The sequence below is a fragment of the Clinocottus analis genome, unplaced genomic scaffold, assembly GCF_023055335.1.
Source record: "Clinocottus analis isolate CAN_PGR_092001 unplaced genomic scaffold, fCliAna1.0.p SCAF_15, whole genome shotgun sequence".
Taxonomy (NCBI): Eukaryota; Metazoa; Chordata; class Actinopteri; order Perciformes; family Cottidae; genus Clinocottus; species Clinocottus analis.
This window is the reverse complement of record NW_027175876.1, coordinates 11,612,823-11,638,220: the sequence shown is the minus strand read 5'-3', so window position 1 is coordinate 11,638,220 and position 25,398 is coordinate 11,612,823. Positions and strand designations below refer to the sequence as shown.

At 43.7% G+C, this 25,398-nt stretch overlaps 1 protein-coding gene across 2 annotated transcripts in view; it reads right to left on the bottom strand.

Annotated features, from left to right (window-relative positions):
• The window catches only part of LOC137785399 (exostosin-1), a 185,075-nt gene extending 172,535 nt beyond the window's left edge, over nucleotides 1–12,540 (bottom strand). For both annotated transcript variants that reach the window (XM_068576573.1, XM_068576574.1), the window contains exons 1-3: nucleotides 11,742–12,540; nucleotides 10,300–10,812; nucleotides 8,756–9,507 (exon numbers count right to left, since the gene is read on the bottom strand). In XM_068576573.1, coding sequence (XP_068432674.1) covers nucleotides 8,756–9,507; nucleotides 10,300–10,584 — 1,037 coding nt within the window. In that variant the 5' untranslated portion in view covers nucleotides 10,585–10,812; nucleotides 11,742–12,540. The remainder of the gene's footprint in view (nucleotides 1–8,755; nucleotides 9,508–10,299; nucleotides 10,813–11,741) is intronic.
• Nucleotides 12,541–25,398: the final 12,858 nt, after the last annotated feature.

The following is a 25,398-nucleotide window of genomic DNA, read 5'->3' as shown; positions in this document are numbered from 1 at the left end:
TAAGTCCAATTATGTTGCATTTTAAAGAGGACAATAAGCATCAGAGTGTCTGTCCTCTCAAGCAGAAGTAAGACATTGGAGACACTGAAGTTAAGCACTTAAATGTGTACCAACCAGGAGAGAGTAACAGTGAATACATCTAATGTTTCTTCTACGGAGGGAGACAGTAGCAGGTTTGCAAGTTCTTCAGGGAGCTGCGACACAAAAACTGCCACTAAACCAACAACGGCTGAAATTCTGCTATTTGGGCACAGAAGAGAAAATGGATACACCTGCTGTAATGTATGTGTGTGTGTGATTTTAATGTTGGAAATGTTTTTTTTTTTTTAAAAAGTCTGCTTTCTGGACCATTTGTCTCAGCTCAACAGAGACAAGTATGCTTGTTGACATGCAGCAAATGAAAAGGCCTACAAGAACCCCGCTTCCTCGTTCCTCCCCGATACAACCTCTCTCGCGTTTTTTCTTTCTAAAGAGCGCCGTGTGCGAGAAAGTGATAGATTCGCCCTGCAATCCATCCTGCCACGCGGCACTCGCACTATTTTACCGCCTCTCTAATTCCGCCTCTCTCCGTCTCTTTCCCTCTCCGAGAGATGGACGGCAAACATCCGAGGACGACCCGCGCACCTTCCGCGTCGACTCGACTGGTCGTCAGCTCTCGTCCAGCAAATGGAAAGAAGGGGGGAAAGAGGAGGGGAAAAACCAACAAACAAAGAAGGAACGACAACAGAGAGATCAGAGTGCGGCGGGCAGAGAGGCGGAAATGAGACGGCGACGGAGGAGGAGGAAAAAGCAGTGATTGAGTTGAATTGCGGTCCTGGCTCATGTTCTGGGTACACAAGGAGAGCAAGTGGTGCAGGGCTGAGTGAGGAGGCTGGAGACACTTCACGGGGCGGCAGGAAATGACATCCTTTCTGCAGACGGACAGCCCCGCATCGCATGTTGTTGTTTTCCCAGACGGAGAGATTGCTACTCCGTCGTGTGCTGTTACGTCAAAACGGGAACACTGAGGAATCATTTCTAAGAGAGGAGGGATGTGAGCTTTTATTCTGAAATTGATAGTTAAAGTTACAGAAAAAGGTCTTTTAAGGGGAGCATTCAGGAGGGTTGTTGCTGTATATCCTCAGAAAAACAGAACATTTTAAAATCTACACCTCTGGAAAGGTTCAGAACAAGCAACTAAGCTTGGTTGTTTCTGGATTTTCACGATTGTGACCCACAATTGGTGGAATATTTTTGAAAGAAGCGATATTTGTATCTCCTCTATATATAAAAAAGAAAAAAGGGGAAGTTAATTGAATCAATCTCACAAACGTTTATGATCTCGGTTGTGATACCCTTTGATACATTACCTGCTTTTCCCCGTTAAGACTGACAGTGGGTCAGCTGAAATAAAGCCAAGGTCTTCTCGCACTAAATGCCAATCTATGTTTGGCTTTCACAGCACCATTAACCTCTATTCAGCTGCTGATTGGCTGCCGTGGTCAAGTCAAATCTGATCGATAGAGCTTCCTTTTACCCTCCAGCCAGCCTTGGCAGAAGCCTTTCGATGTATTGATGGCTTCGGCTGCTGGCTGAGAAACCTGCAGGCGCTAAAAGACCCCACAGAACCTCTTAAAGATCCTGTAATGAACCAGCTGCACAACTATTTCCATCTGTAAGATAGTATGCTATATGACCTGTGTCTGTACATCCCGATGACTTTCACATGACCTTACAGGTCAGCGCAATTGTGACTCACCTCTTTCGGCTTACTACAGCTGAGTGCCGTCAGATATCGGAGGAGGAAAACAACATTTCAGAGAGGTCTGCAGACAAAAGGGATTTTTAACTAAGTGTTTTTGGAATAGTCATTTCGGCAAATATCGCTTTGAAAATGGATTTCAGTCGTCACTCAGTCTGAGCCACTCAGAGTAATCTTGCTCCAAATAAAGGGACACTTTTTGTATTCGCTCACATCTCAAGCTCTCAGCGATCCATCAGCCAGGAGAGCGCTGTTCGCTCCACGTGGAAAACAAGAAGAAGAAGAAGAAGAAGAAGAAGAAGAAGAAGAAGAAGAAGAAGAAGAAGAACTTCATTTTCAACCTTGAAAAGGCAGTTGAGAGAACAATCTCCCCACAAGCTGTTCAGGAGCTTTCGATCACATCTCCTGATCTTCATCAGCGGATTGTGTTTTGAACCAACAAAGTCCTTAAAGATGAAGAACAAGCGATAAAACTGAAAGCTGCTTCAAATGGTTACAGGAATGAACTTTAATACTGAGCTTTTAGGGCAACATTGACAGACATTTGTCGTGCAACTGAACAAACTATCTGCTGATGAAGGACATGTCATTATTGAAAGCTTTTTTTTAAAAAAAAGCTACATTTTTATTGGAGACGGTATATTTTGGGGTTAAAATAATTGATTACGCCTCATTTTGCCGCAAATATGAGATTTCATGGATCGTCCAGTCAGTTTCTCCACACAGCCCAACATCACTAATTGTGCAACAGGCGACACGCTCGATTCAAATGAAACTGGAAAACGGGAGAAATCTATAAATATAACGTATATGAGGGATAATGCAGTATGTTGTGTATTTACTCTCCCTGACAAGACAACCGAAAATACAAACTGAAGCACGTGTCGCGTTCTGGTTCGTCCCGTTTCTTCTTTCTTTAATTAGGTTGTAAAATCGGTCACACTTCAAAGTTTCTAACAGTACCGAATTTCTCTCTCTCTCTCTCTCTCTCTCTCTCTCTCTCTCTCTCTCTCTCTCTCTCTCTCGCTCTCTCTCTCCCAAACTGGCAGACTCTCTTATTATTCCTCACGGTGCTCTTCATCATGACTTGCATCAAAGATGCACCGAGACACCAGGAAAAGCTTTTCCAAGGTTTAGTTTAGCTCGGCGGACAAGGGGAGGAAGAGGAAGAGGAAGAGGGAAAGGAAGAGGGAGAGGGAGCGCAGATAAGGGAATGAAGGAGGATGAGGAGAAGGTGAAGAGAGGAGGATGTGGAGTGAGGGAGATAAGTGCCAACAAGGAAAGATGACATTGACTTTTGATATGCTTTAATAGAACATCTCACAACAAGGCCAGGCAGAAATAACACAAACACACACACACACACACACAGACACACACACACACACACAGCGCCGGACACCCACATGACCACAGCTGACATTTTAATGAATACTGTCGGACCCTTTTCTCCTGTCGTACATATTGAATTCTGCAGCTGCCAAACATTCACAGATGTGACAGCAGCTGTGTCTCCATCTGAGGGTCCGTATGCATTCTGGGATGCATTAAATAAGAAATAACTAATTCATTCACCGTCTTTACTTTGCTCATTATGAAACGATTAGTGACGGAGACACGTTGGTGCAAAGAAGACGTGCGAGCGCCGAGAAGAAAATATTAATAAACATGCTCGCAGCTTTGTGGGTCTTTTGCGTATTGTGTGGCTGTATTGTGCGGATTTTTAACAAAATTGGGAGAGTTTGAACTTTAAAGATCAACAGTTGCCGTCTTGTGAGAATCATGAACCTCTGAAGTGTCAACTTTTCACGAGTAAACATCAAAACAGCCCCGCTTTCAGCTTTGCTAATATGATAATTCCAGCTGATTTAAGACGCTTTTTTAGATCCTTATTTACTTCAAGAAATTTGAGAAATTTCTCAACACATGAAGAGCACATAATCGTTTTCCTTTAGGTTTGAAAAAAAGTTGTCAGACAAATGTGCTGCAGAAAAAGTACAATACTTGTCTCGGTAGTAGAAGTAAAAGTCTAAAGCAAGTGAAAAATACAAAGTTTCTACTTTATTATATGTAGTTAACATCCATCACGGAGTAGGCAGAACTTTAGCTGATAAAACATCAGATGTACTTTTTGTTAAATGGCTAAAAATCAAGCTTAAAGTGGCTAAACATCAGTTATATGATATGCAGCCCACTTGCCTTCACATTGTTCTTATTCATCTTATTCATCAGTCTGAGCTGAAAGAACAATATCCATCTGAAGTGGTTTTTATCACAGGAAAAGATCTGGAAACCAACTTTACTTGCTTTGATAACATTTCACCATCTTCACATTCTACCTTTGTGAAATTAAAAAATGCCTTCAGAACGTAATGGAAAAATGTCTATATTGAATTGTGTTTGTTTTTGTAAAAGAATGCGTCATCTGGCTTCAAAACGCCATCTGTCACTGCCACAGGGCCTGTAATGTAAAGTTGAAGTGTAGGATGTAACTAAAGATCCAGGTCCTATAGAGATGAAAAGAAAAAGATGAGGTCGATGAGCAGAGAGGAAGAGAAGAAGAAAAAGGAGAACGAAATGTTGATGGATTTCCTGTATTTAGCCAGCGGGTCACCTCTCATCACATGTGACTACCTTCCTCCCGCCTCTCTCGTGACCATGCGAGCCACCGTGAAAGTGACGGCGTCTGAATCAGGCGTTTTATCGGCCCCTCGTCGCCCTGGTATCAAACACCCTTTGGAGAGACACTTCGGTGCAGCGAGGCTCTAATTGGTTGAAGCCGGGCCGAGCTGTTATCTATGTACAGTAAAACAGCCTGAGTTCAATCCAGCGCCGCTCGGTGGGAGGTGAGATCTCTATCTATCCCCTTCATTCACAGCTTAATTCAATTGGAGGGCAATTATCGACCGCCCGAGGCTTCAAGATCCTCGTCGGTTTCTGTTCCCATCAGGGAGGCTGGCTGCGTTGGATCCCCCTCCCAGCCCTCGCCCCTCCACCCTGACTGAACCGGGTGATGTCTGTATCGATGTGCCGTGCGTGTGAGACACCAGAGCAGGCGGCAGCGAACACACAAGAGGACTTTCTCAGTCACCCCCTCCAAGAGATTCAAGAGATTGTGAAGCGGTGCGGTGCGACGGATTCGTGAGCGTGTGACTGTCAGGAAACGTCACGATTGCGCATGGGGCTCGACGGCTGATGGTTTTCCACACAAAGACCAGGGGGGGGGGGGGAAGAGCGCGAGTGCAGAGTGCAAAATAACAATGCGCTCGTTACGGAACAATCGCGGCGAGAATGAAGTGCAGCATGAATGACTGAAGTAGAGCGTTCTTCAAGAAGGCGCCTCATTTAAAGCGCAGATAGCTGTCATTAGCAAGGTGTGTGCCCTTGTGAATGCTGCTTTTGGGGACCATTAGGTTACAAGTAGCCGGCTTTTCCTTTTGGTCTTTGGGCTCTTAGGCCAATTCAACACAAAGGGATTACACGAGTTCATCAACAGCTAGTTAGTCTCACTACTCGGTCCCGTACGGCTCCGGATCCTCCTCGCTCTCACCGACACGTATTATGGATTCTTTAAAAATGTTTGTCCTGTTGGCTCGTTCGTCACTACATCCCGACAGCAGTGCATGAGACAGATAATCTGTGAAGATAAATCAGGTTCATCAGCCTCCGGTGAGAGCTCCTCACGGCGCTCGCAAAGAATCCACCGGGCCAGCGGGAAAACAACCAATCAGAGGCAAGAGGGCTCTCACGCTGCAGTCGATCACCGCTCGTGATGTCCGATCACGCTGTCTCATTAGGCCGCACCGAGCAAATATTTGGAAGAGTTTGTGACCCAGACGCCACGTTGAAAACAGTCGAGCCGAAACCGACCGGAGCAGATCTTTTCTTTTCACAGCTGAACAGGACATGACAATACATTTCGGGAAACATTTAAGGCAAGACATAGGAAGTAACAGCATGTGGATCATTTCAATTACTATATTTCAGACACGAAGAGTTTGTCGTGTGATCCATCCACCAACTCCTCACCAAAACGTGGCTTTTGGCGCTCCCAGGCGTCGGTGTTCTCGAGGGCTTCTTATCCGCACAACTTCATTTGTCATTAAATTATAATGTTAATTGTTGTATTCACTGTATTGTATTTAAATTGTGCTTCTCAAAAACTAACAAGACCAAAAGGCTGCATATATTGGTAGAAGGAAGTAAGTTGGTGTGGAGCGTCTAGTCTAGAAAGTTTTAAAACACACCCAACAATCGGAGATGATGAAGCATCCACCACCGTGGCGAGGAACCATTTCCTAAACGCAAACACTGTGACACTTTTGATGCAGAGCTGGAAGCCCCGTCCGGCTTCTGGTGGCTTAGTTAATTCACAAACTGAACTAATTACAACTTAATGACCGACACCCAATCAATTTATGCTGTTTTTCATAGCTCATCAGCTCCAGAAGCCGTTTCTATAAAAAGTGATTAAGGTTGCATCCTCCAATGTTCCTGGGGTTCTGTCGTTCACTCAACGAGAGTGAAGGTAGAAATTAAAGAGCTCCACTCAATGCCACTTTTTGTTTTTGTTATTGGATATCAGACGGATGCCAGACTGTGACAGAGAACGGACTAATGGAGCATTAACTTACTGAAGGAGCCTCTTGAGCACCTTCTGTTCATTAACGTCCTCTATTGATCATCACCCTTTGTGTCCAATGCAGCACAAAGTGTTCACCGTGGGATCGTCTTTTTATCAAGCCCCTTTTACATGAACTGCGCCGCCCATGCTGAAGCCGAGAGCATTTGCCTTTTCTTCAGCGTGAAAGCCGCTACCAGCCGCATGCATCACTACGAACACAGAGGGCAGTTTAATGCACTCCAGCGGCCCGTTAAAATACAGACGGCTTGCCGACGAGAAAAAAGCTTTCCTCCATTGTTGTTGCTGCTTTAATGTCACGCTCGCATTAATAGCAACAACCTTCTCGCCACACGACGCGCCGGAATACAGAACAGAATGTCCCATCATGCGCTGGTGGAGGAGAAAGTTGAAAGCAAGAGCACACAGGTACACAAAATGAATTCCCTATTTGTTGTTGTGATTATTTTTTTCTTTCTCAAACGGTCGCATATTGCAGGATGTGTCCCCTCAGCGTGTGAGCTGCAACTGATAAAGTCTTGGCTGGAGCCTGTGGAGCCAATAGGAATAAAAAGATGGACCACTGGTGATTACAGTCCCGGCGCACCGTCGACTTTATCCCTCAATTTTAAGGTGCTTACATTTACATGGGAGGAAATGTGGCCCTTCGTACACGTAGCCTCGTATTTTAAAATGTGTATCTACTAAATTAACACAAAACTTCAATAAAGTCCTGGTACTTCAAACTTGGTGGTTCATTTGCAGCCGGTGACTGCAGGGGTTTCTAGCAGAGCCGTGCGCCACTAATATCAAAAGAAATCACCACACAAATTAAATATATTGGTAATATAATGATCTAATAATATCAACCTAGAAGGGAAAAAGAGCATAAAGGTGCCAAGTTGACGGTGAGACGAGACGTGTGTGCCTGAGTCGAGTCAGCGGGGGCGCAACAACAATCAAACACATTGAAAGCAATCAATCGGAGCAGCACATCACCAGGAGGCGCGAGAACCTTTCATGTTCTGTCGAAAACAAAGCGTTCATGTGATCAGAATGTGTGGGATTCTCATGGTTGTTGAGAGTTGTTGATCCTCCTCATGTGTCAAGACTTCCTGGTGAGCCTTTCCGTCTAGTTATCTGCTGAAGTTCGGGGAGTAAAGGTGTCTGAGTCCCTCACAGTCTGCATCAAGTTGAAGCTGTTGGTCGGTACATGTGCTTTTGTTGCCGAGACGTATTTGAGAATCCAGTTCTACGTGGATAGAAATGTTGGTATTAAATGAATTTGTTGTTCAGAAACGTCCCTACATGACGTATTACACTACCTGAAGCATGCAAAACCAACAGTGTATTCTGGCTACTGGATTGCAAGTCAACTTTTACTTTTTTTTGCCTGTTGGCCTAAAATGAGCTTAGAGCATTTCACTGTTCTTAAACAGCATTTCACTTCACAATCAGTGTTTCCCTTCATACAATGGGCAAGAATGGAGCCAAAAAACGAGGGGAAATATGTCACTTTACTCATATTTTGCAGACCAAACGGTAGGCAGATCCTCCCGGCAACATTCCAGTCACTGTTCGACAGTATCGAGCAGGATCCCGGCTCCACAGTAGCTCTGCTTTGGGTCTCTGCAGCATTTTAAGCTAAAATATGCAACAGATGACTCCCGGGCTAACGTATCCAGGAATAAGTAGCAGAAGTTGAGAATGTTGTTCCCATTTCACTCTGCATGCGATGGTTTCCCTCCTTTCGGCTGTCAACTCTCGCTAAAATTTTCAAAAGGTGAGCGCCGCTTCTCGGCTCAGATCACTTTTCCCTCGACCAACTGCTGAGCTGACAAAACTTTCTTTCTCTTAACCGTCACTGCTTCTCTGCTACACTCTCTCTCTCACGCACACACCTGCATTTTCTGTCTCGGGAATACAGCTACGATGAAGCTCAACTCCCAAGACAATGGTGAAATATGCGCATGAAAGCCTCAGTCAAACAGAGGAGAGGCGTTTCGTGCACAGCGGCTCGTCCCCGTCACGTTCCAGCAGGCGAGTTCCCAGCCAATAAACCACGTTTGTAATGATCGACAGCATTAGCGTGCCGACGTCCCTGCACACAAGCACAACCAGCTCCTGTGTGGCGCTGTAATGGTGTGGAACGAACCCGCTGCTTTTTTAAGGACCAACAGCAAATAAGAGCCAATAATGAGACAACTACCACGGTGCTAATGTCGGCTAAAAAGCAGGCCGACTGCTCTCCGACGACAAACCAGCAACAGCCAACTCTGCAGGGCTGTATTGAGACATGAACGGATGCATCTTGAAAGAACTCTTTTCAAACGGAAATAAAAGCACCGCAGAAGCAACAGAGCAAGGTAAAGAGATGTAAAAGTAGGACTTACTTTGAGTACTCTTCATTATCTCGGTCGCACCGAGAGTCTTTGTGCTTCTCCCAGTCCTTGCCGTGTTTGCATGTGGTCAGCAGAATAACATCTTCCCCGTTGTGGATGTGATACAGAGCATTCCTCGTCTCCGAACCGATGCCCGTGAGGTATCGCTTCCCTTTGAAAACCAGCAGGTACTTCCTGTAGGGCGGCGCGTCGTTGAGCGTCACATAACCAATGCCCCCTCCTTTCAGCGGGTGATCCTTGGAGAAGAGGGGGATGGAGATATCAAAGTTGGGTCGGAAGTTGACCACATCGGCGCTGGCCTTGGCCAGCATGGCCTGGCCCACCTCGAAGCCCAGGTCCTCGGTGTAGTCCGGCCAGGTGCCCGAGTAGAGGTTGAATATGAGGTGGTTCCTTCCATCGTTCCACGTCGGCAGGCTCTGGATACGGAGCCTGACGTTCTGGACGTACTGAGCCGAGAGCTGGTCCCTGTCCAACGTGTCCACGGCCAGAATGAACAGACAGGCCCGCGTCGGGTCCGTGGTGTGGAAGCGAGACTCCTCGATGGACGTCAGGATCTTCTGGTAGGTCTCGGAGATCTCGTCCCCTCTCTGCGGCGGGTAGACGTAGACCCTGAAGCCCGACTGGCAGCGAGCGAAGTCGAAGCAGGTCTCCATGCGGCAGCGCTTGTTCTTGTAGATGTTGTCGCGGATCGCGCGGCGCTCACGAGGCGAGGTGTGCTGGTGATGCAGCTGAGGGCTGTCCTCCTGCGCACAAGGACCCGCACGGTTAGGACAACCCGAGACAAAGCACAATTACATCTACACTTTAGATCTGTGAAGTTGTTTAAGACCTTGCATTATGCTGTCAGTAGAGGAAAGCAATCTAAGTTTGGGTTTCATTGCTTTGTTTCATGACTGTGATAGCAAGTCCACACAAAAAGACAAAGAGTGGCTGTCTTTGATTCCCCCAAAGCAGTTGTTCTCAAACATCCAGGCTTGTGGCTGTTTAAGGCACAGCAAAGGCTGCATGTGTCTGTGTTAAAATAAGATAAAGTACTGCGTGAGAAAATATAGAGAAACAGGATCCATTTCTCCGACCCGCCTTCCCGGAGTGGTGTTTTCGTTTTGACGCCCGCCAAATAGTGACGCTCTCTTCTCAGATTTTATCATTTAAGTCTTTTTTTTTTTTTTAGGCCTGAGGAGGTTACTGAATCAAGTATTTCACAATTAAAGAAGCAAAGACTTCTTCTACTCTCTATATCTGTTTGATCACACGATCAATCATCTTGCAACCCCCAAAGCCCGAAAGCTTTGAACCCAAACTCATCATCTATCTTTAAACCAATTTTAAAACCATGCATTTTTAAGAACGTATTCACTATGAGTTACTGAATTGTGTCCGCTGAGAAAGCGGACTACTGCTGCATAGTTAGTAGATTCACCTCTGATACATGAAACGATACCTTAGTGAATTTGCACGAAGGACTTTTACGTGTGATTGAGTGTTCCTATATTGTTGGATCTGCAGACTCTTTTTTTCCTTTAAAGCGGTACTACCTCTTGCTCGCCCCCCTCCAGGTACGGCTCCAGCAGCTGGGTGGACTCCGGCCAGTGCCTCGGTGGTCTGGACGGGCTTCTCTGGGGCACGGGCTGGGGCTGGTACACCTCCTGGCTCTGGTGGTAGTACTGGTACTCCTGCTGGTGGTACTGGGGGTACTGGGGAAAATGTTGATATTGGAGCGGCTGCTGCTGGAACTCCCCGATCTGCAGACCCCACAGGTAGACGAGGAAGAGAAGACCGGCCCCCACAGACACAAGCAGGTACCGCTTCTTGGCCTGCATGTGTGCTGTGGGGGGGGGAAGGAGGGAAGGAGGAAGAGGAGGAGGTTGAAGGATAAAGATAGGGAGAGAAACGGAGAAAGAGTAGGGGGAGGATAAAGGGGTTGAAGAAGGGAAAGACGAGGAACTAGGAAATGACGAGGAGAGGAGGTAAAGGGAGGTAGACACAGGTCAGCTCGACCCACAGAGCAGCTTCTATCCACAGCTCGGCATTTTGGATTTTCTGAGTCACTGAAAGAAAAGAAAAAAGATTTACACATCAATGAAGTGTCATGCACCACATTTACACATGTTTAAAGTGAAAGCTCTACTAATAGGAAACAGTGTAAAGGCTCTGTAGAATAATAAAGCTCCTCTAATACTATCTGTCAGATTTGATCAGTCAATATACACTTAAGTTACTTTTTTTTTTACATTGGATAAATGCATAAAAATACCCCATGTGCATGTTTTAGGCTAAACTTCAGGGTTCATGTTCACTATTGTAAAAAAAAAAACTAAAGCAATCAAAAAGACGATTCACGCATTAAATATAAAATTGTTGCATGTCACTCTAAGCTGTTTGCTGACCCCATAACATGTCATTATTCATATCAAATGTGAATGCCTTGTGAATGATCACTGGTAGTGAGGCATTTGTACTTATAGTGGGTAAACAAGCAAAGACACTTTTCTATAGAATAACCTTTTGAAGACACGTGCCATTAACAATGTTGGCATTTTTAACTTGTTTGCCTTTAAGCAAATATATGCATCTAATTCAATATGACCAAACTCATGCCACAAATGAAAAACAATATTTTTGTGAACTGTTTTCAAACACTTCACAGTGCCTGATATTTCCCGGTTAACTTGTGAATGTCTTCATCAGTATCCTAATAAATATATTATGAGGCAACTTGTGCAGAATAAAACTTTATTATTAAAGAAAGATCTTAATTATGCCCAATTAGCAAATGCAGCGTGAAACTGCCTGATTCCTGGATGGAGTTTGCAGCATCCCTGTGTCTGTATGCGGAAACAACACGTGGGCTACTTGTGTCTTTAACAAAGCAGCACCTTTGCACACCAGATAGTAACAATCTCGTTCGTGTTTTTCTCTCGGTGGCAGGAATCCATACTTGGAGAGCAATCACCAAACTCCACTTGCTGGGATTTACCTGTTTACCGGGAACACCTGTGGTCCCAGGAAGGGATTGGTACATCCGCCGCTCTCCCCTCCAGCCTGAGCAGGACTCCACAGTTCGGATCCACATTCTCCAGCTGACACCCCCGGTCACAAATCCGTCCACAATTCATAAATCTCGGAGCCGTGGAACAGCACGTGGAAGTGGGGCAGTCACTGAGCTATGAGCCCGAAAAGGTGCGCTGGTTCCATCCTCCGCCGCGTCCCAGTCCCAAACTTTCCTCGAGACAAGAGCACGGAGTGATGTTCACGCGGCATCCACGTTGCGAGCGGAGACTCGCGATCACCTGCAGGAACAGCAGTGACAACGTCTACAGCATCCATCCAGCGCGTGTCAAACGAGGCGCGTGCATCCCCCAATCAACCGCTGACATCCCCCTTTGAAAAAAAAAAAAAAGAAGAAGAAGAAAAAAATCCCGGAGAGAGAAGATCCAAACTTTAATTTAATTTAAATCCACACTCCCGGTTGCGCGCTCGGTGACAGATAAGCAGACATCATCATCATCATCATCATCATCCCAAAGAAGTTAAAGATCCGAGGAGACGCGTTTTAGTAAAAAAAAAAAAAAAAAATAATATTTTAAAATCCAATTTGAAACGATCTGTCTGTGTTTGAAACGGTCTGAATGGCAGGCAGCGAGTTTCTCCCCCTTCAATAGGGTTAAAGTAATGGATCAGAAACCCCACAAGTGCGCACCGGGCTTCTTGTGCGTTATTCCATCCTGACTACTCGCCTCCAACAGAACCCGTCCTCACGTCTCCATCCTCACATCCTCAGCTGGATCTGGGCTGCGCCACCGAGCAGCAGCCAGGCAACATCAGCAGCAGCAGCAGCAGCAGCGCTGATAAGCCAGACAGCAGCAAGCTGGCAGACCTGTGAGGGGGAGGGAGAGGGGGGGGGGCAGGGAGGAGGAGGGGGGGGGGGGGCATCCATGGGGCGTCAGTTGGCTCCGACGCTGAGACACGGGAGCTCGCCATGAGTCAGCATCTCTCAGTCTATGTGGACAGCTCTGTTTGCATCAGTTTGATGATTGATGAGTTAAGTACAGGGTGTTTTGTGTGTGTGGAAGCTGAGAAGTCCCAGAGGAGCATCCAGGAGCTCGAGACGGACTGAAGCATCCCTGTTTGCGATGTCTTCAACCAAACCATTCAGAAATCTTCCAATCAGGATTCGTTGTCTGCATGCAGAGCTTAAATAAGTTAAACACAGTTGAGGGATATCAGGAAGCATCACTTATGCAGCTGGAATTGGCCCAAATATGAGCCGAGCCTTTAACTTTTGGTTTCATTTTCATAAAGTGCTGCTTGGTGCTGAATGGATGCAAAATCACTCTCAAGGTATGAACAGTTATAAATCAGCCAAGTAATATTGTCAATAATTAAGACAGTTTTGTCTTCTTATAGGACGGACGTTGGGGTTGTTGGAAAGTTGTTGTTTTTTTAAATGTAAGTGTCATTCGCTGCACTTAACATGGACATTGTGTCGGCTCCCCTTCGGGTTATGATGTTTGGTTATAAATCTGGCTTGTCAGAGTTTAGTGAACTGGCTCTTTTACGAACCTAAACCACTTTTAATTAAGTCCCAGCTCATTAAATCTCTTAATGATTCAAATATTTGGCACAATTAATCAACTCTGACCACTTATCTTTCCATCTCTCCTGCCCTTCAGTCGTGGTGCTGTTTTTTTTTTTCTTCGTCTTCTTTTCCGGAAGCCACCAACCGGATGAAATTAATTTGCTCGTGATTTAAATAGCTGACATTGTCTTATAAATTAGAGCGAGTGTCTACGGACGTGGTGGAGCCGCACACATCGGTGCATCATGCGGCAAACAGCGCCATCTGGTGGTTCACGAGGCAGCCCACACTGATCCAACCTGTAATCTGACTGTTGAAACAGACAATTGCTGTAGAAAAATAACAGGGATTTGGGTAAAATTTAGCATTTCAAAAGCAAACATGTGTTTAAATGTTTATACCAGAACCACCTGGAGTATGTACTCCACAGAGCTCTTAGAAAAAAAAGGTGCCTTTTTTTTTTTTTTTTTTTACTTATGACACCAAAAAAAAAAGTAAAACATGTCTGTTGTGACGATTTCTTTGTGAAATCCATCCATTATATTGAATTTGGCAAAAAAAACAACAACTGCATTACAGATCTTGAAACTGATTGTTATACCGTGTTGGAGCAGAGTTCACATCTGCTGTATTTAAATCCACACCAGAATAATCTGGGATGCTCTAATTGCAGATTACAAAACAATCAGAGTGTATATAATAGTGTGGTAATAGTAGTGGTAGTAGCAGCAAAGAGCCATCCCACATGACAATGTGGACATAGATGGCAATATTTCCCCAGTAACACAACGTCCAGTCAGCGAGAATGAGGGCAAATAACTCAAAGTCAAATGTGTTTTAAAGTCTGAAAAGATTCACGATTTTTGAGTAAACATTCTGGGCTGGAGGCCCTTCAGTAAAACTTTGAGGTACTTTATTTGAGTATTTCCATTTTCTGCTATTATACTTCTACTACACATCTCAAAGGCAAATATTGCACTTTTTACTCAACTATGAGGGGCTAGCTTCATATTTACCAGCTGCAAGATGAACATAATGTACACATTCATACTGCCGCCTTTACTAAAGTGTAATATCTGAGTGCTCAAGTCATGGCCGAACGTGTTGGGTAAGAATGTATTAATAATATTGACTTGACATATTTCCAGGCTCAACCCATTGTGTTGTCCTGTGTGCGCTTCATCTGGTGTTGGATGAGACTGTGATCTGGCTTTAAAAGTGTTTATGTCATTACTTTTAGATTGTGTCTTATTGATCTTGCTTCATTGTTATTATTTTGTATTTACCATCCCGGAAACCTGTAAAACGTTTTGCTCGAGCAGTTTTATGCGTGACTGTTGTTCTGGTGCCAAAACTGGACGGCTCGCAGGAGCTAGGAGCGGTATAAATCCTGGATTTGAAATGGCCGAGGAATGGAAAAACCAATAAACGTCTCGAAAAACAACACTTTAGGGAGGATCTCTCATCTTTAATCTCTTTAGAACAGCAGGGTAAATCCATGGACACGACTTTGAATAGTAGGAATACACAAGCTCTCCATTGGCCTGAACGCTCTCTGAGCAGCAGTTTTGTTTTCATTTACCTGTACTGTGATAACTCTGAAGGATCGGCTGGTTTTGATGGCTTCATGGTCGATTAGGGGAAGATAAATCTGAAAAGGTCGCGGAGCAGCAGAGAGAAGGAGCGAGAGCTCCACTTTGATCTGTTTCTGGTCTCAGTCCATCGCTTCAGTTCCTCCGCCTCAGTCATCAATCATCAATCTGGAAGCTTACAGGATCGTCCAAGTGACTGTAAGTAAAGTCGCTTCTCCTTTCCCGGCTTATGGGACCAGACTGAGTTTGGATTATGTTCCATATTTGATTTTACTGGATTGCACTCTCAGCTAAGTGAATTTACTGTACATCTTGTGTGAGATTATTTATTAACCGCTAAATTCCACCTTTTTCCTCACCTGCTTTTGGTGAAGCGTGACTGGACCAGCGGTGGAATACTAAGTACATTCATTCAAATACTGTAGTTGTGGGATATTGTTACTTTTACTTAAGTAAAGAATCTGAGTACACTTTCCATCCCTGACTTTGGCTTTTTTTTTAATGAGGATGTATTCAGGGAGGTTTGGTTGCAAAGTGTTTTGCTGATGCTCAAATCACACAGGCAGCGACTGAGAAATTACACGTTGTGTTTATTTCATCTGTCCTTTTGGACAAAAAGCGCTCGTTTATCTGATCACCAGCGTATCTTTAAAAAGCCTCTCTTTTTACCATGGTGTGACAATCAGTCCTGGTTGGTTCTCCCGGGCCTCCCTTCCCTCCAGCGGGCCCAGCAGTACTGGGCCTCGTCCCACTGGAGCCGGATCCGGGTTGGTCTGGAGGCCGGAGGAGATTCTGTCTCGAGTCTGCTGCAATCCGATGGAAGAATTAAGCATTAAGAATAACTAGAATGATTCAATTAAAATAGCCAATCTTCTGGCTGATGGTCTCATTTCATTACGTGGTCATAAAGAGCCAACAGTATTACATTGAGACTTTTTCATAACCAAATGACCTCATTGTAGTGTTGTCTTCATCTTTGCCTCAAAGGGCTTCATTGTCTTATCTTTGAAGTTGAATTGTAGCGTCTTTGTAAGAGATTATTAAGAGTCACGAAGCCAACAATGTGTTTGTCCGTCTCTTAAAACTTTCAGATAATTAGAACTCCAACTAAGGAAGACTTAAATCTGTAAAACAGGTCACGTAAACATGCTCTTTTCACAAGATGTCTGAATGATGAAGAAATTATAGGATGTTATTGTACTAATCCTTAAATGTTTTGTTTGTCAATCAACAGAAAATATATGGAAAATGTGATGTTCAATCAATAATTTACAGTAATTAATTAATTCAAAATGGTTCCCACTCCTTTCTGATATTATTGATCCTGATATTACAATAAACTGAATGAGATTGAAGAGACTCAGAAAAAAAAACAATTCTGTTTTTCACTTCCCACTCACAGCAATAATGAAAAGCACATCAACAATGTCTGTAGAAAATTAAGAACAATGCAAATAACTCATCTGGGGGTTCCTGTCTTCTTAATTAAATTGTATTTACTATAATTGACTTTTGGGACATATTTCTTTTTCTTTTTTTTAAATCAACAAGCCGCTCCAATTTGACTTCGCTTCCCATCTCACAAAATAGATTAGATTAGATTATATTAGATTATTCTAGAGCGAATACAGGTGTTCTCACTGCGATGTCTAAACAAAAAAACCTTTAGTTTTTGAAAATGGTCAACGACCCGAGAGGCCATTTCTGTGTGGAAGAAAAAATGATTTGACTAAATCTTTTTTGTCTAAATCTTTGTTCAGTATACCATGTGGGGGAGTCATCTAAATGCTAACAATGTTGACTGAGTCACAACATCGGCAGAGAGCACATGTAGACCTCCCTTAACAACACAACACACACACACACACACACACACACACTCCAACGCACACACAAACACACAAAATCAATGGCTCTGTTCTGGCTTGTTTGTTTCATCTAATGACTCGAGCTAACTCATAATATAACACACACACATATACACACACGCACACACACACACACACACACACACACACACACACACACACACACACACACACACACACACAAAGGAAGCCAGCTGGGCCACTAGCTGCTATAATCTAGTCGTGTTCTGTTCAGACGCTCCAGCTCAGGATTTGAGGCTGCGGTGCAATTTTCAAACAATCCACATTTTCCGACCATCTGGTGCCGAACAAAACACACAAAGTGAGGCTGTAATTATTATACATACGAGAGTCATAACAAACCAACTGGACAGCTAAAAGCTTTCTGCATGAAGCAAAACATGGCGGGTCAGCAGCCAGCAGCGTTTTGTATCGTGGAGGCAAATAAAATGATGAAAAAGCAGAATTGTTGTGGGACCATCACAAAGCATTACACGTCATTCGATTGCACTTTATTTTACGGAACACTAATAACAAGTAGTTTAAATCAAATTACAGCAAAACTAGAAATATGTTCTTTATTAGACAATAAACCGTTGTACGCAAATTGATCACTATAAACCTAAATTACGCTGTAACAGAAGCTAGATATAATACCATATTAGACCCAAGATATACGACAGCCTATTTAGACTATTAAAGGCCTTTTGGGAAATTTTCTGCGAGTCATTTTATTGGATTTGTATGGATGAGGGTGGGTTACAACATGCTGAGGACAACTGACCCAACGCTGGTGGATCTTCCTTTAACTTCAGGACACTTTTAATTTGAAGCAGGTTTAGAGTGAAATTCAAGCCCGGATCATCATCTGCCCTCTGTGGCATCGAGAGAGAGTTGACGTTGTTTCTAGTACGTTGTTGCCACGCCCCAAACGGGTAACGCCCATCCCCGTTTGCTCATCCCCGTTTGCACCCTCTAGCAATCAGCAAAGCATCCTGGGAAGCGTGCGTCCCGTTTCAGCAATCGACTTTCAACTGACAACTGACATTCAATGTCATGGTGACACATCATTTAAACATTTGTTCAAAGGGCTTAGCCAATGTGACGACCCTCTCCGCCCTGCCTGCCTGTTACTGTTTGTGTGGCTGCTTTCCCAGCAGGCCTTGGAGGTGGGCGTGGCAGAGGGTCATCGGTAGTGGCCAACCCTGGGCTCATTAGCAACACTGGCAACACTTCTTAAACCCTCTCTTGGAGCTCAGTGTTGGTTCTCTTTCATCTCTGACAACCATTTGGCCCACGACTCCATGCCGCATTTGTTTTCTTTACTAACCCGACTGACGAAGATCCAAATAGAATCTAAATATAGTCGTTAAAAAAATAGTTTGGCATGAAGTGGTGCGCTTTTTTTCCTGATTGATGCTGTTCTGATAGCCTTGTAACTGTGGTATGGCTCAAAAGAATCTCCTTAAACTCTTCAAAATGAGGCTTAACAGTTCATTCTTCTGGTCAAACCACGTTGTCTTCATCAGCAGACTAAGTGCGCTGAGGCTTTTGAAGCTCTTAGGTTTCGGGCAGGTATTTCCTGAAGATGAGTAAGACGTTTTTCGTGAAACGAGTGCTTCAGTCATGTGTCGCTCGCTCTGCTGAGCCTAGTTACATTCGCCGCTGTGTGGACTGAACCTCGACTGTACCGGGATGTGCACACTGTTCACACTTTGTTGCGTTAATGGCCATTACTTTTCCAGAACTCAAGTCGACAGGGATGGAGACGGAGAAACAGCATAATTACATCTTGTCAAATAGTCTCTACAGCGAAACCACAATTCCTGCGACACTAATGTAAAAAAGGACGACAGAATGGATATTCATACGAAGTAAGTGATGCTTGCAAATGAAAAAAACTAACTGGATGAAGCATTTCATTCTTTTCACATAATGTTTTTGGATACATTTCTGGTTTAGAAGGAATTCCGTTAAGTGTTTTATTAAAAAAAACATGTCGCTTATGAATATAATACAATTTTCTACATGTCGATGACCACATATTAAATAATGTGTGGAGCCAGATGTTTCTCTAGTGCTGACACAGCGCTTTCGGGATGAGACTAATACAAGCTTCAACATGTCATCTCTTTAATTGGACTCATTTCAGTTTGCAGTGACAAAGAAAATAGGCTGAATTCCAGATAATTGAAGTGAAAATATTTCTCGAAGACCCAGTGATGTCTAACCAGATGTTCATCAACCAATTCCCGTGCAGGAGTCCAGAACCTTTACCGGTTTATTCTGAAATTTAATGAGACAAATGAGCAAAAAGTGAGCCAACATGAGAGGGAAAATGTCTGAAAGCTGCGGATCATTATTGGTGTAATTTGGACAGAGTGACATTTGTACAGACATTTACAATCCATACACACATACAAATGCATATACACAAGCCGTCCTGCTGTTTTACCCTGACGTGTTATTAACTAATTAGTCTATTTAGTCCTTTTACTGTTATAGAGTGAGAAGCCTAACCGGGGATGGGGGCTGCCAATTAGCTTCTGCTAGACGCCCTACATGCAGAGACTCTTTTTATTTATTTTTGAAATGGTAGCAAGAGTGAAGTAAAGGTAGTACAAATACACCCAACCTTGCGTTTCCTAATAATACAACCTCCAGCTTTAAGCTCTTCTCAAAAGGTCTTGACTGATGATATCTTTATGGTCTAGCATTGCATCAGTCAGTTTCAGAGTCGCAGAAAGCTGTGGGGTGATGCGTCACTCTGCAGCGCCTCAATGCATCTGCAGGGCAAACAGATTTTTCGTGTCACCACCACCGGCAGTGTGTGTAATCGATAAAAGGGAGAGCCTCCAGGACTCGGTATACAGAGAAGCATCTCGAACTCTGTTTCCGTTCCAGAACAGATTTGACCTTTCTGACCTCAAGACTGCTTTGCTGGCTGAATTGGAGCTTTGATATATAGAGATATTCAACAATCATATATGGGTGTGATTGGTGGGTGTCCGTACTTGAGGCCATGCACTGTATCAGGCATCGCTTCCCGGAGTCAGATTAGAGCATTTACAAAACACTGATCTGCAGTTTGTGCTCAACATATCCTAATTTCTACCATGAGTATTTTCATCTATATGTATCATATAACATAAAATATATTGTTAAATTCTCCACCTTGTAAGACTAATTCTCATCCCTAACAGAAAACATTTGGCGAAGCAGAATTAGCAACTGCAGGTGAAATACATCCAAAGTGTCCCTCAGCAGTTTTTCTGTTGATGCGTGTCTGAGTAATAGCAGCGAGACCCTGTTTATGTCAACGTCAAGCTGAATGTTTATCTGGCGAATATCCGCCCAGATAAATGAATTCCCTCACGGCCTCCTCATAAAATATTTTCAGCATTAATGGCTTGTGATGGAAGCTGTAAATTCATGTTAAAATGAAGCGGCCATCTTGAAGTTTTGGCATTTCAATTATCCACAACACCCCGCGCAGTACACTCTGTCATTCTGTCAACTTTAATGTTTTAATATTCTGTTTTAAAAGCCTGCTCACAAACACACACACAATACATACCGAATATAGGCATTTAGTGCCAACAAACACACACACACACGTTTTGATTTATGGTCGGAGCTATACCTCAGTGACTAACCAGAGTAAAATATTTATGTGAAGCCAAATGAGTGACGTTCTCATACATTTTTGAGTCAGCATGTGAAGAGGGATAATTTACTGTAGTGGGTAATCATTTGATGAGAAGCAAGCAGGCATTCAGGGGAGCATGCATCATAATGTTGATGTTGACTGTAATATGTGATTATGCTGATCGACATGACACCACCTACATTTCAAACACACGCACACACACACAACCATGTAGTATTTTGCAGGGCTGGAGTATTACTTGAGTACAATGCACCAATGTAAAAGTGTTGCACAACAGCACAAGTAAAAGCCCTGCATTCAAAATCCTAATTTTGTAAAAGTACAGCAGTATCATCTGATAAATGGACCTGTGAAGAAAAGCAATAGTGTTTAGCGCGCACCAGAGTCCCTTAAGAGCAACTCTCATTTTACTGCACTCCTTTCTAATTTCAACCTGGCTCATATTTCTTTGTAGTTCTGGTCAACATCTCTACATCACTGCAACAAAGTCCCAAGAAAATCGAGCGGTCGGACAAACGTAGACTTTATTGCCACATTGAAGGGATGTATAGGCTTCCAGGTAGATGCAGTTCCACGTGATGGCAGCAGAATCTCGAGAAGCAGAAACGCGGCAAGAAAGCAGCATTGTAACGTTGATGATCTGAGAGGAAATGGGTCCGTTGTACACTGCAGGGCGGACAATTGTTTTCCCCAAAGAAATCTGTTTAACTGGGATTTGTTGAACTGTGTTTCACCTAACGGCTTGTTTTTCTTAACCACCTTCCAAGATCTCTGCAATTGGAAGTACGTGGCCATCTTTACAGATACCGTAAAGGTCGGGTTACAAGCCGCTCCTACCTACCGTGGGTGTCTCCGCTGTAGCAAGCTAGCGCTGCTGCTAGCTTCCCCCTGCTGCTACTGCCTGCCCCCCAGCTGGTCCTGCTACCTTCGGTGGTTGTCAGAGAGCTACCGGAAAACTAGCGGGAAACTAGCAGCAGCGCTAGCTGGCTACAGCGGGAAGCTAGTGGGGACACCCACCAAAGGTAGGAGCAGCTTGTAACCTGACATTTACGGTATACATAATGTACAAACCTATTAAACTGTAATTTCCCTTGAAGTTACATAGAGAAAATTCATATCAGAATTCCCGCTACACAGACTGGTTGCAATGACAGGCCTGACATCCCATATTGCAGCTTGGATGCTGGTCCCTGCTGACAACGGTACGACTGATACCACAAGGTGAGAAAATAACTCTTACAAATTATTTTACATGAATGCATACATCACATATTGTTACAATCTCCATAATTCACGCTGTAAATGCAATTAAAAGAAGAAAAATCACTGATCAGTGATCAGTGAGCATAACAAAGTGATGACCGGCTGCAGAGCCAGCGGAGGTGTGCAGAAGAAATGAGCGCGATACATCTCCACCTTCATCCCCTACAACGACACATTAGTCCTAAAAACAAATGAACATCAGTTCTTGCCCTAAAACTCCCATTTTACAAAAATTCCCCACATTGGCTTCCTCCTCGTGTTCTCATTTTCCCTCCCCACTTTCTCCATACAGCCTAACTTTGCAGTTAGAAAAAACTTAAGCACCATGATATTTCTGTTGCACGCTGTATGCTGTACGGCTTTTTCAGCCCAGCTTAGAAATGTTTTTGCATTATTTTGTCTGGGTTTAATTTGACAAAAAAACATACAAACAGGCGGAGGGTAAATCACAAAGTCTGCTCAATGAAGCATGAGACTACAGCAGCATACGTCTGCACAGGCAGGTTCAAATCTGAACTGAACTGTGCTTTGTCTGTGTCTGCCTCTCTTCCCCACACAGTTGAATTCACAGAAAATACCAGTTGAAAAGAAAAACACCCTCGTGTGCAATAGAAATACAGTTCATTGGACGGAAAGCCTCACCATCTGCCATCAAAAGAACATAGCTTGTGTTTACTGCTTGACATGTTTGGAGTAGTTTAATACGCCCTGATTCAAAATGTTTCTGATCAGAGCTGCGGCCATAACTGATTTGCTTTTTCCCACAAGACCTAATAGCAGCCCATCCTCTCCACCTCCATCGCTCTCTCCCTCTCTCTTTTTCACTCCATTGCCTCCAATACAGAGAAGATAAATCAAGTGCCATGAGTCCATTGATGTGAGGGGAAATAGATGGGCCATTTGTTGACAAAACTCATTTTCCCACTTCCAGGTAATAAAGTACACTGTGTTGTGTTTTTTCGTCTTCTGCCTTCCTTTCCGTGTCACTAGTTTGTCTTGACAAATGGGTGTGTTTGGTAGCAGGCGGTCATAGTGATTGGACTAGTGCACATACACACACACACACACACACACACACACACACACACACACACACACACACACACACACATTCACGTTCAGTCTGGCCTTGTCTGCCAGAGGCACCTGCTGTAGCCTGTGAACAGGTGCGCTCTGCTAATAAACTCAGCAGGAGCACTGAATCTGCTTTTATTTAGCTGTCTCTGTTATCTCTCGCCCTATCTAGCTTGCGTTTTCATTCCCTCTGTTTACTTCTAACCAGGTGCATCATTTCACCAAACCCTGAGCCAAAAATATGCATCAAATAGCAACTGAAAACTGGAGAGGATGTCCAGGCAGAGATTAGGCTGTAAGTGAGCTGTAATTAACACCCACGAGGATTTCTCAGCATTACTGTGTGTGTCTTAACTTAACCTATTTTTTATACATACATATCGGTTCTCACCTGCGGGGATGGTTTGTCTGAATGTGTGGACGTTTGCCGGTTACGCCATATTGATTACTGCTGAATTGAAGAGTCTCGGGAGGGGAAAGCTTCAGGCTGCTGGATGTCTCTCTTTCCGCTGTAATTCAATTGCTAAGAAGCCCCATGACAGAAATCCAGTTTTGAAGGAAGCTGGAAACATTGACTCTCAGCAAGGGTTTGGACCAGAGAGGAATAAAAATGAAAGACTTAAGAATTAAGTAGCAGAATTGAAAGAAGCTAAAACGTATTCAATAATAAAGGAGATCTGGTGAGCAGCTTCTCAGCATGGGATGTTAAAGTGATCTTTTTAGTAAATTATACTCTCATGAAAGCTTCTGTCAACCTATTTCTTAGAAATGTTCTTCCATCTACCCTCATCATAATCCTCAGATAGTAACTTGTTTTTTTTTCTTCTTAATTTCACATTCAATCAAGACGACTAACATAAGAAATATTTACAAAAATGTTTAAAAAAAAACAAAAGAAAAAAAAAACTCATACCTGCTCAATAATTTTAGCCACCTGCTGCCTCTCGACCTCCTCCACCATTTGGTTCACTCACCTCGAGCCTCACTCTTGGAGCAGGTCATAATTATTCGCTGAAGATCTCTAAAGCAGTGTGGATCGCTGCAGGCTCTAAAACGTCATTCTCTAAGCTCACTCCACCACCTACTCGTTCTGCATCATGACTGAACAAATGCAGCACCTACAGGCAAATATTTGTCGGACGCATATTGCTTTCTTACTCTACAGTTGGTTACCCGGGTAGGCTTGATTTTTAAACAAGCACAGACTCCGAGAATATTGAAATGTGACATTTGGTTGCTCTCAAGTCACAGTTTCAATTTGTACACACACACACACACAAGGCAAGACGTCAAAAATGTGAGCACACTTACTGTATTAAGACGCGCACAAGCGTCGTGTGTGTGTGTGAATTGTAAGACTGAGTGTTGCAAATGCTTCTCTGCCAGGTCTTAAGCTGAGCAGCAGGAAATTAATGTGCTTTTAGTAAAGCTTTCTCGCAGGGGCTCCAATAGTATTACTATTAGTGAGTGACTGAGTGCACCTCTGGTATTATCCACGGCTAAATCTCACATTCTGCAACAGCAAACTGCACAATATGTTGACCTCTCGTGGTTGCGGTGACTCACACTTTCTGCAAAGTCCCTTTATTGCCTGTTTTATACAGCCAGCTGACACCTTACTCACTCCTCTTAACTGCTCCTGAGCAGTAGGAGCTGCTATTGGCGACACAGCTGAGGGAATCGTCGAACCCCCAAAAAACCATAGACTGCATGGTAAAAAGTAGACTAAATGTTAAAAAAAAATTAGAGTCTTTCTGTTGTGTGCGACAAACGTCCAATACCCTTGCAGTCTTAACAGAGATCTGCACTCTACTGAGCGGACCTTTTTAGTTTGAATATAATTATATAACAGCACAGAGGGTGCTTCAAATGTTGTGAAAAGTCACGATTTAATTATTTCAACCTCGATGGAATTTTAAATAATCAATCAAAAAAGTCAATGTTATGTTCTTTTTGAGACAACAACAACGGACAACAAGTACAACAAAAGATACACTAAACCAGTACAAAATGGCTGCTATTGCTGGGCGCTACATCTAAAATGTCTACATGTAAAATGTCACTTGTTAATTTGACTTGTTTAATGATATTAAATAACATAACTTGTTTTATCCGGTGTGACTGGGCTAGCAGGCTAGCTGTAGCTGTAGCGGCAGCCATCTTGAAATAATGCATGAAAACTCAAACCCGGTAGTGTTTTTTTTTTCTGTCCTTTACATTCAGCCACCATGGCGTGAATGATATAACGTTAGCCATGCTAGTGTTAAGTTAGCTTTGTGCCCTGTTGCGTTCGCTTGAACTGCCAGCAGCTCCAGTCCACTGTTGGCTTCTCGTTAGCTGACGTTTGCAAACAAGTAAGCCAAGAATACAAATGTCAGTCTCTAATCCTTGTCACCTCCAGCAGCTTCCACAGAGGCGGATATATCAAGGCCCTGCCAACAGTGTAACACAAACATAATGTGACTAATTACTGCTTACGGGGAGCCAAAAGTAAAGCTGATAATGTTACTTTTCAAATGACTAGCCTTCAGCTAGGAGGCAAACGTGTGAGCGATGCCGTGAAGTCAAGTGAGCAGCAGGTTATTGGC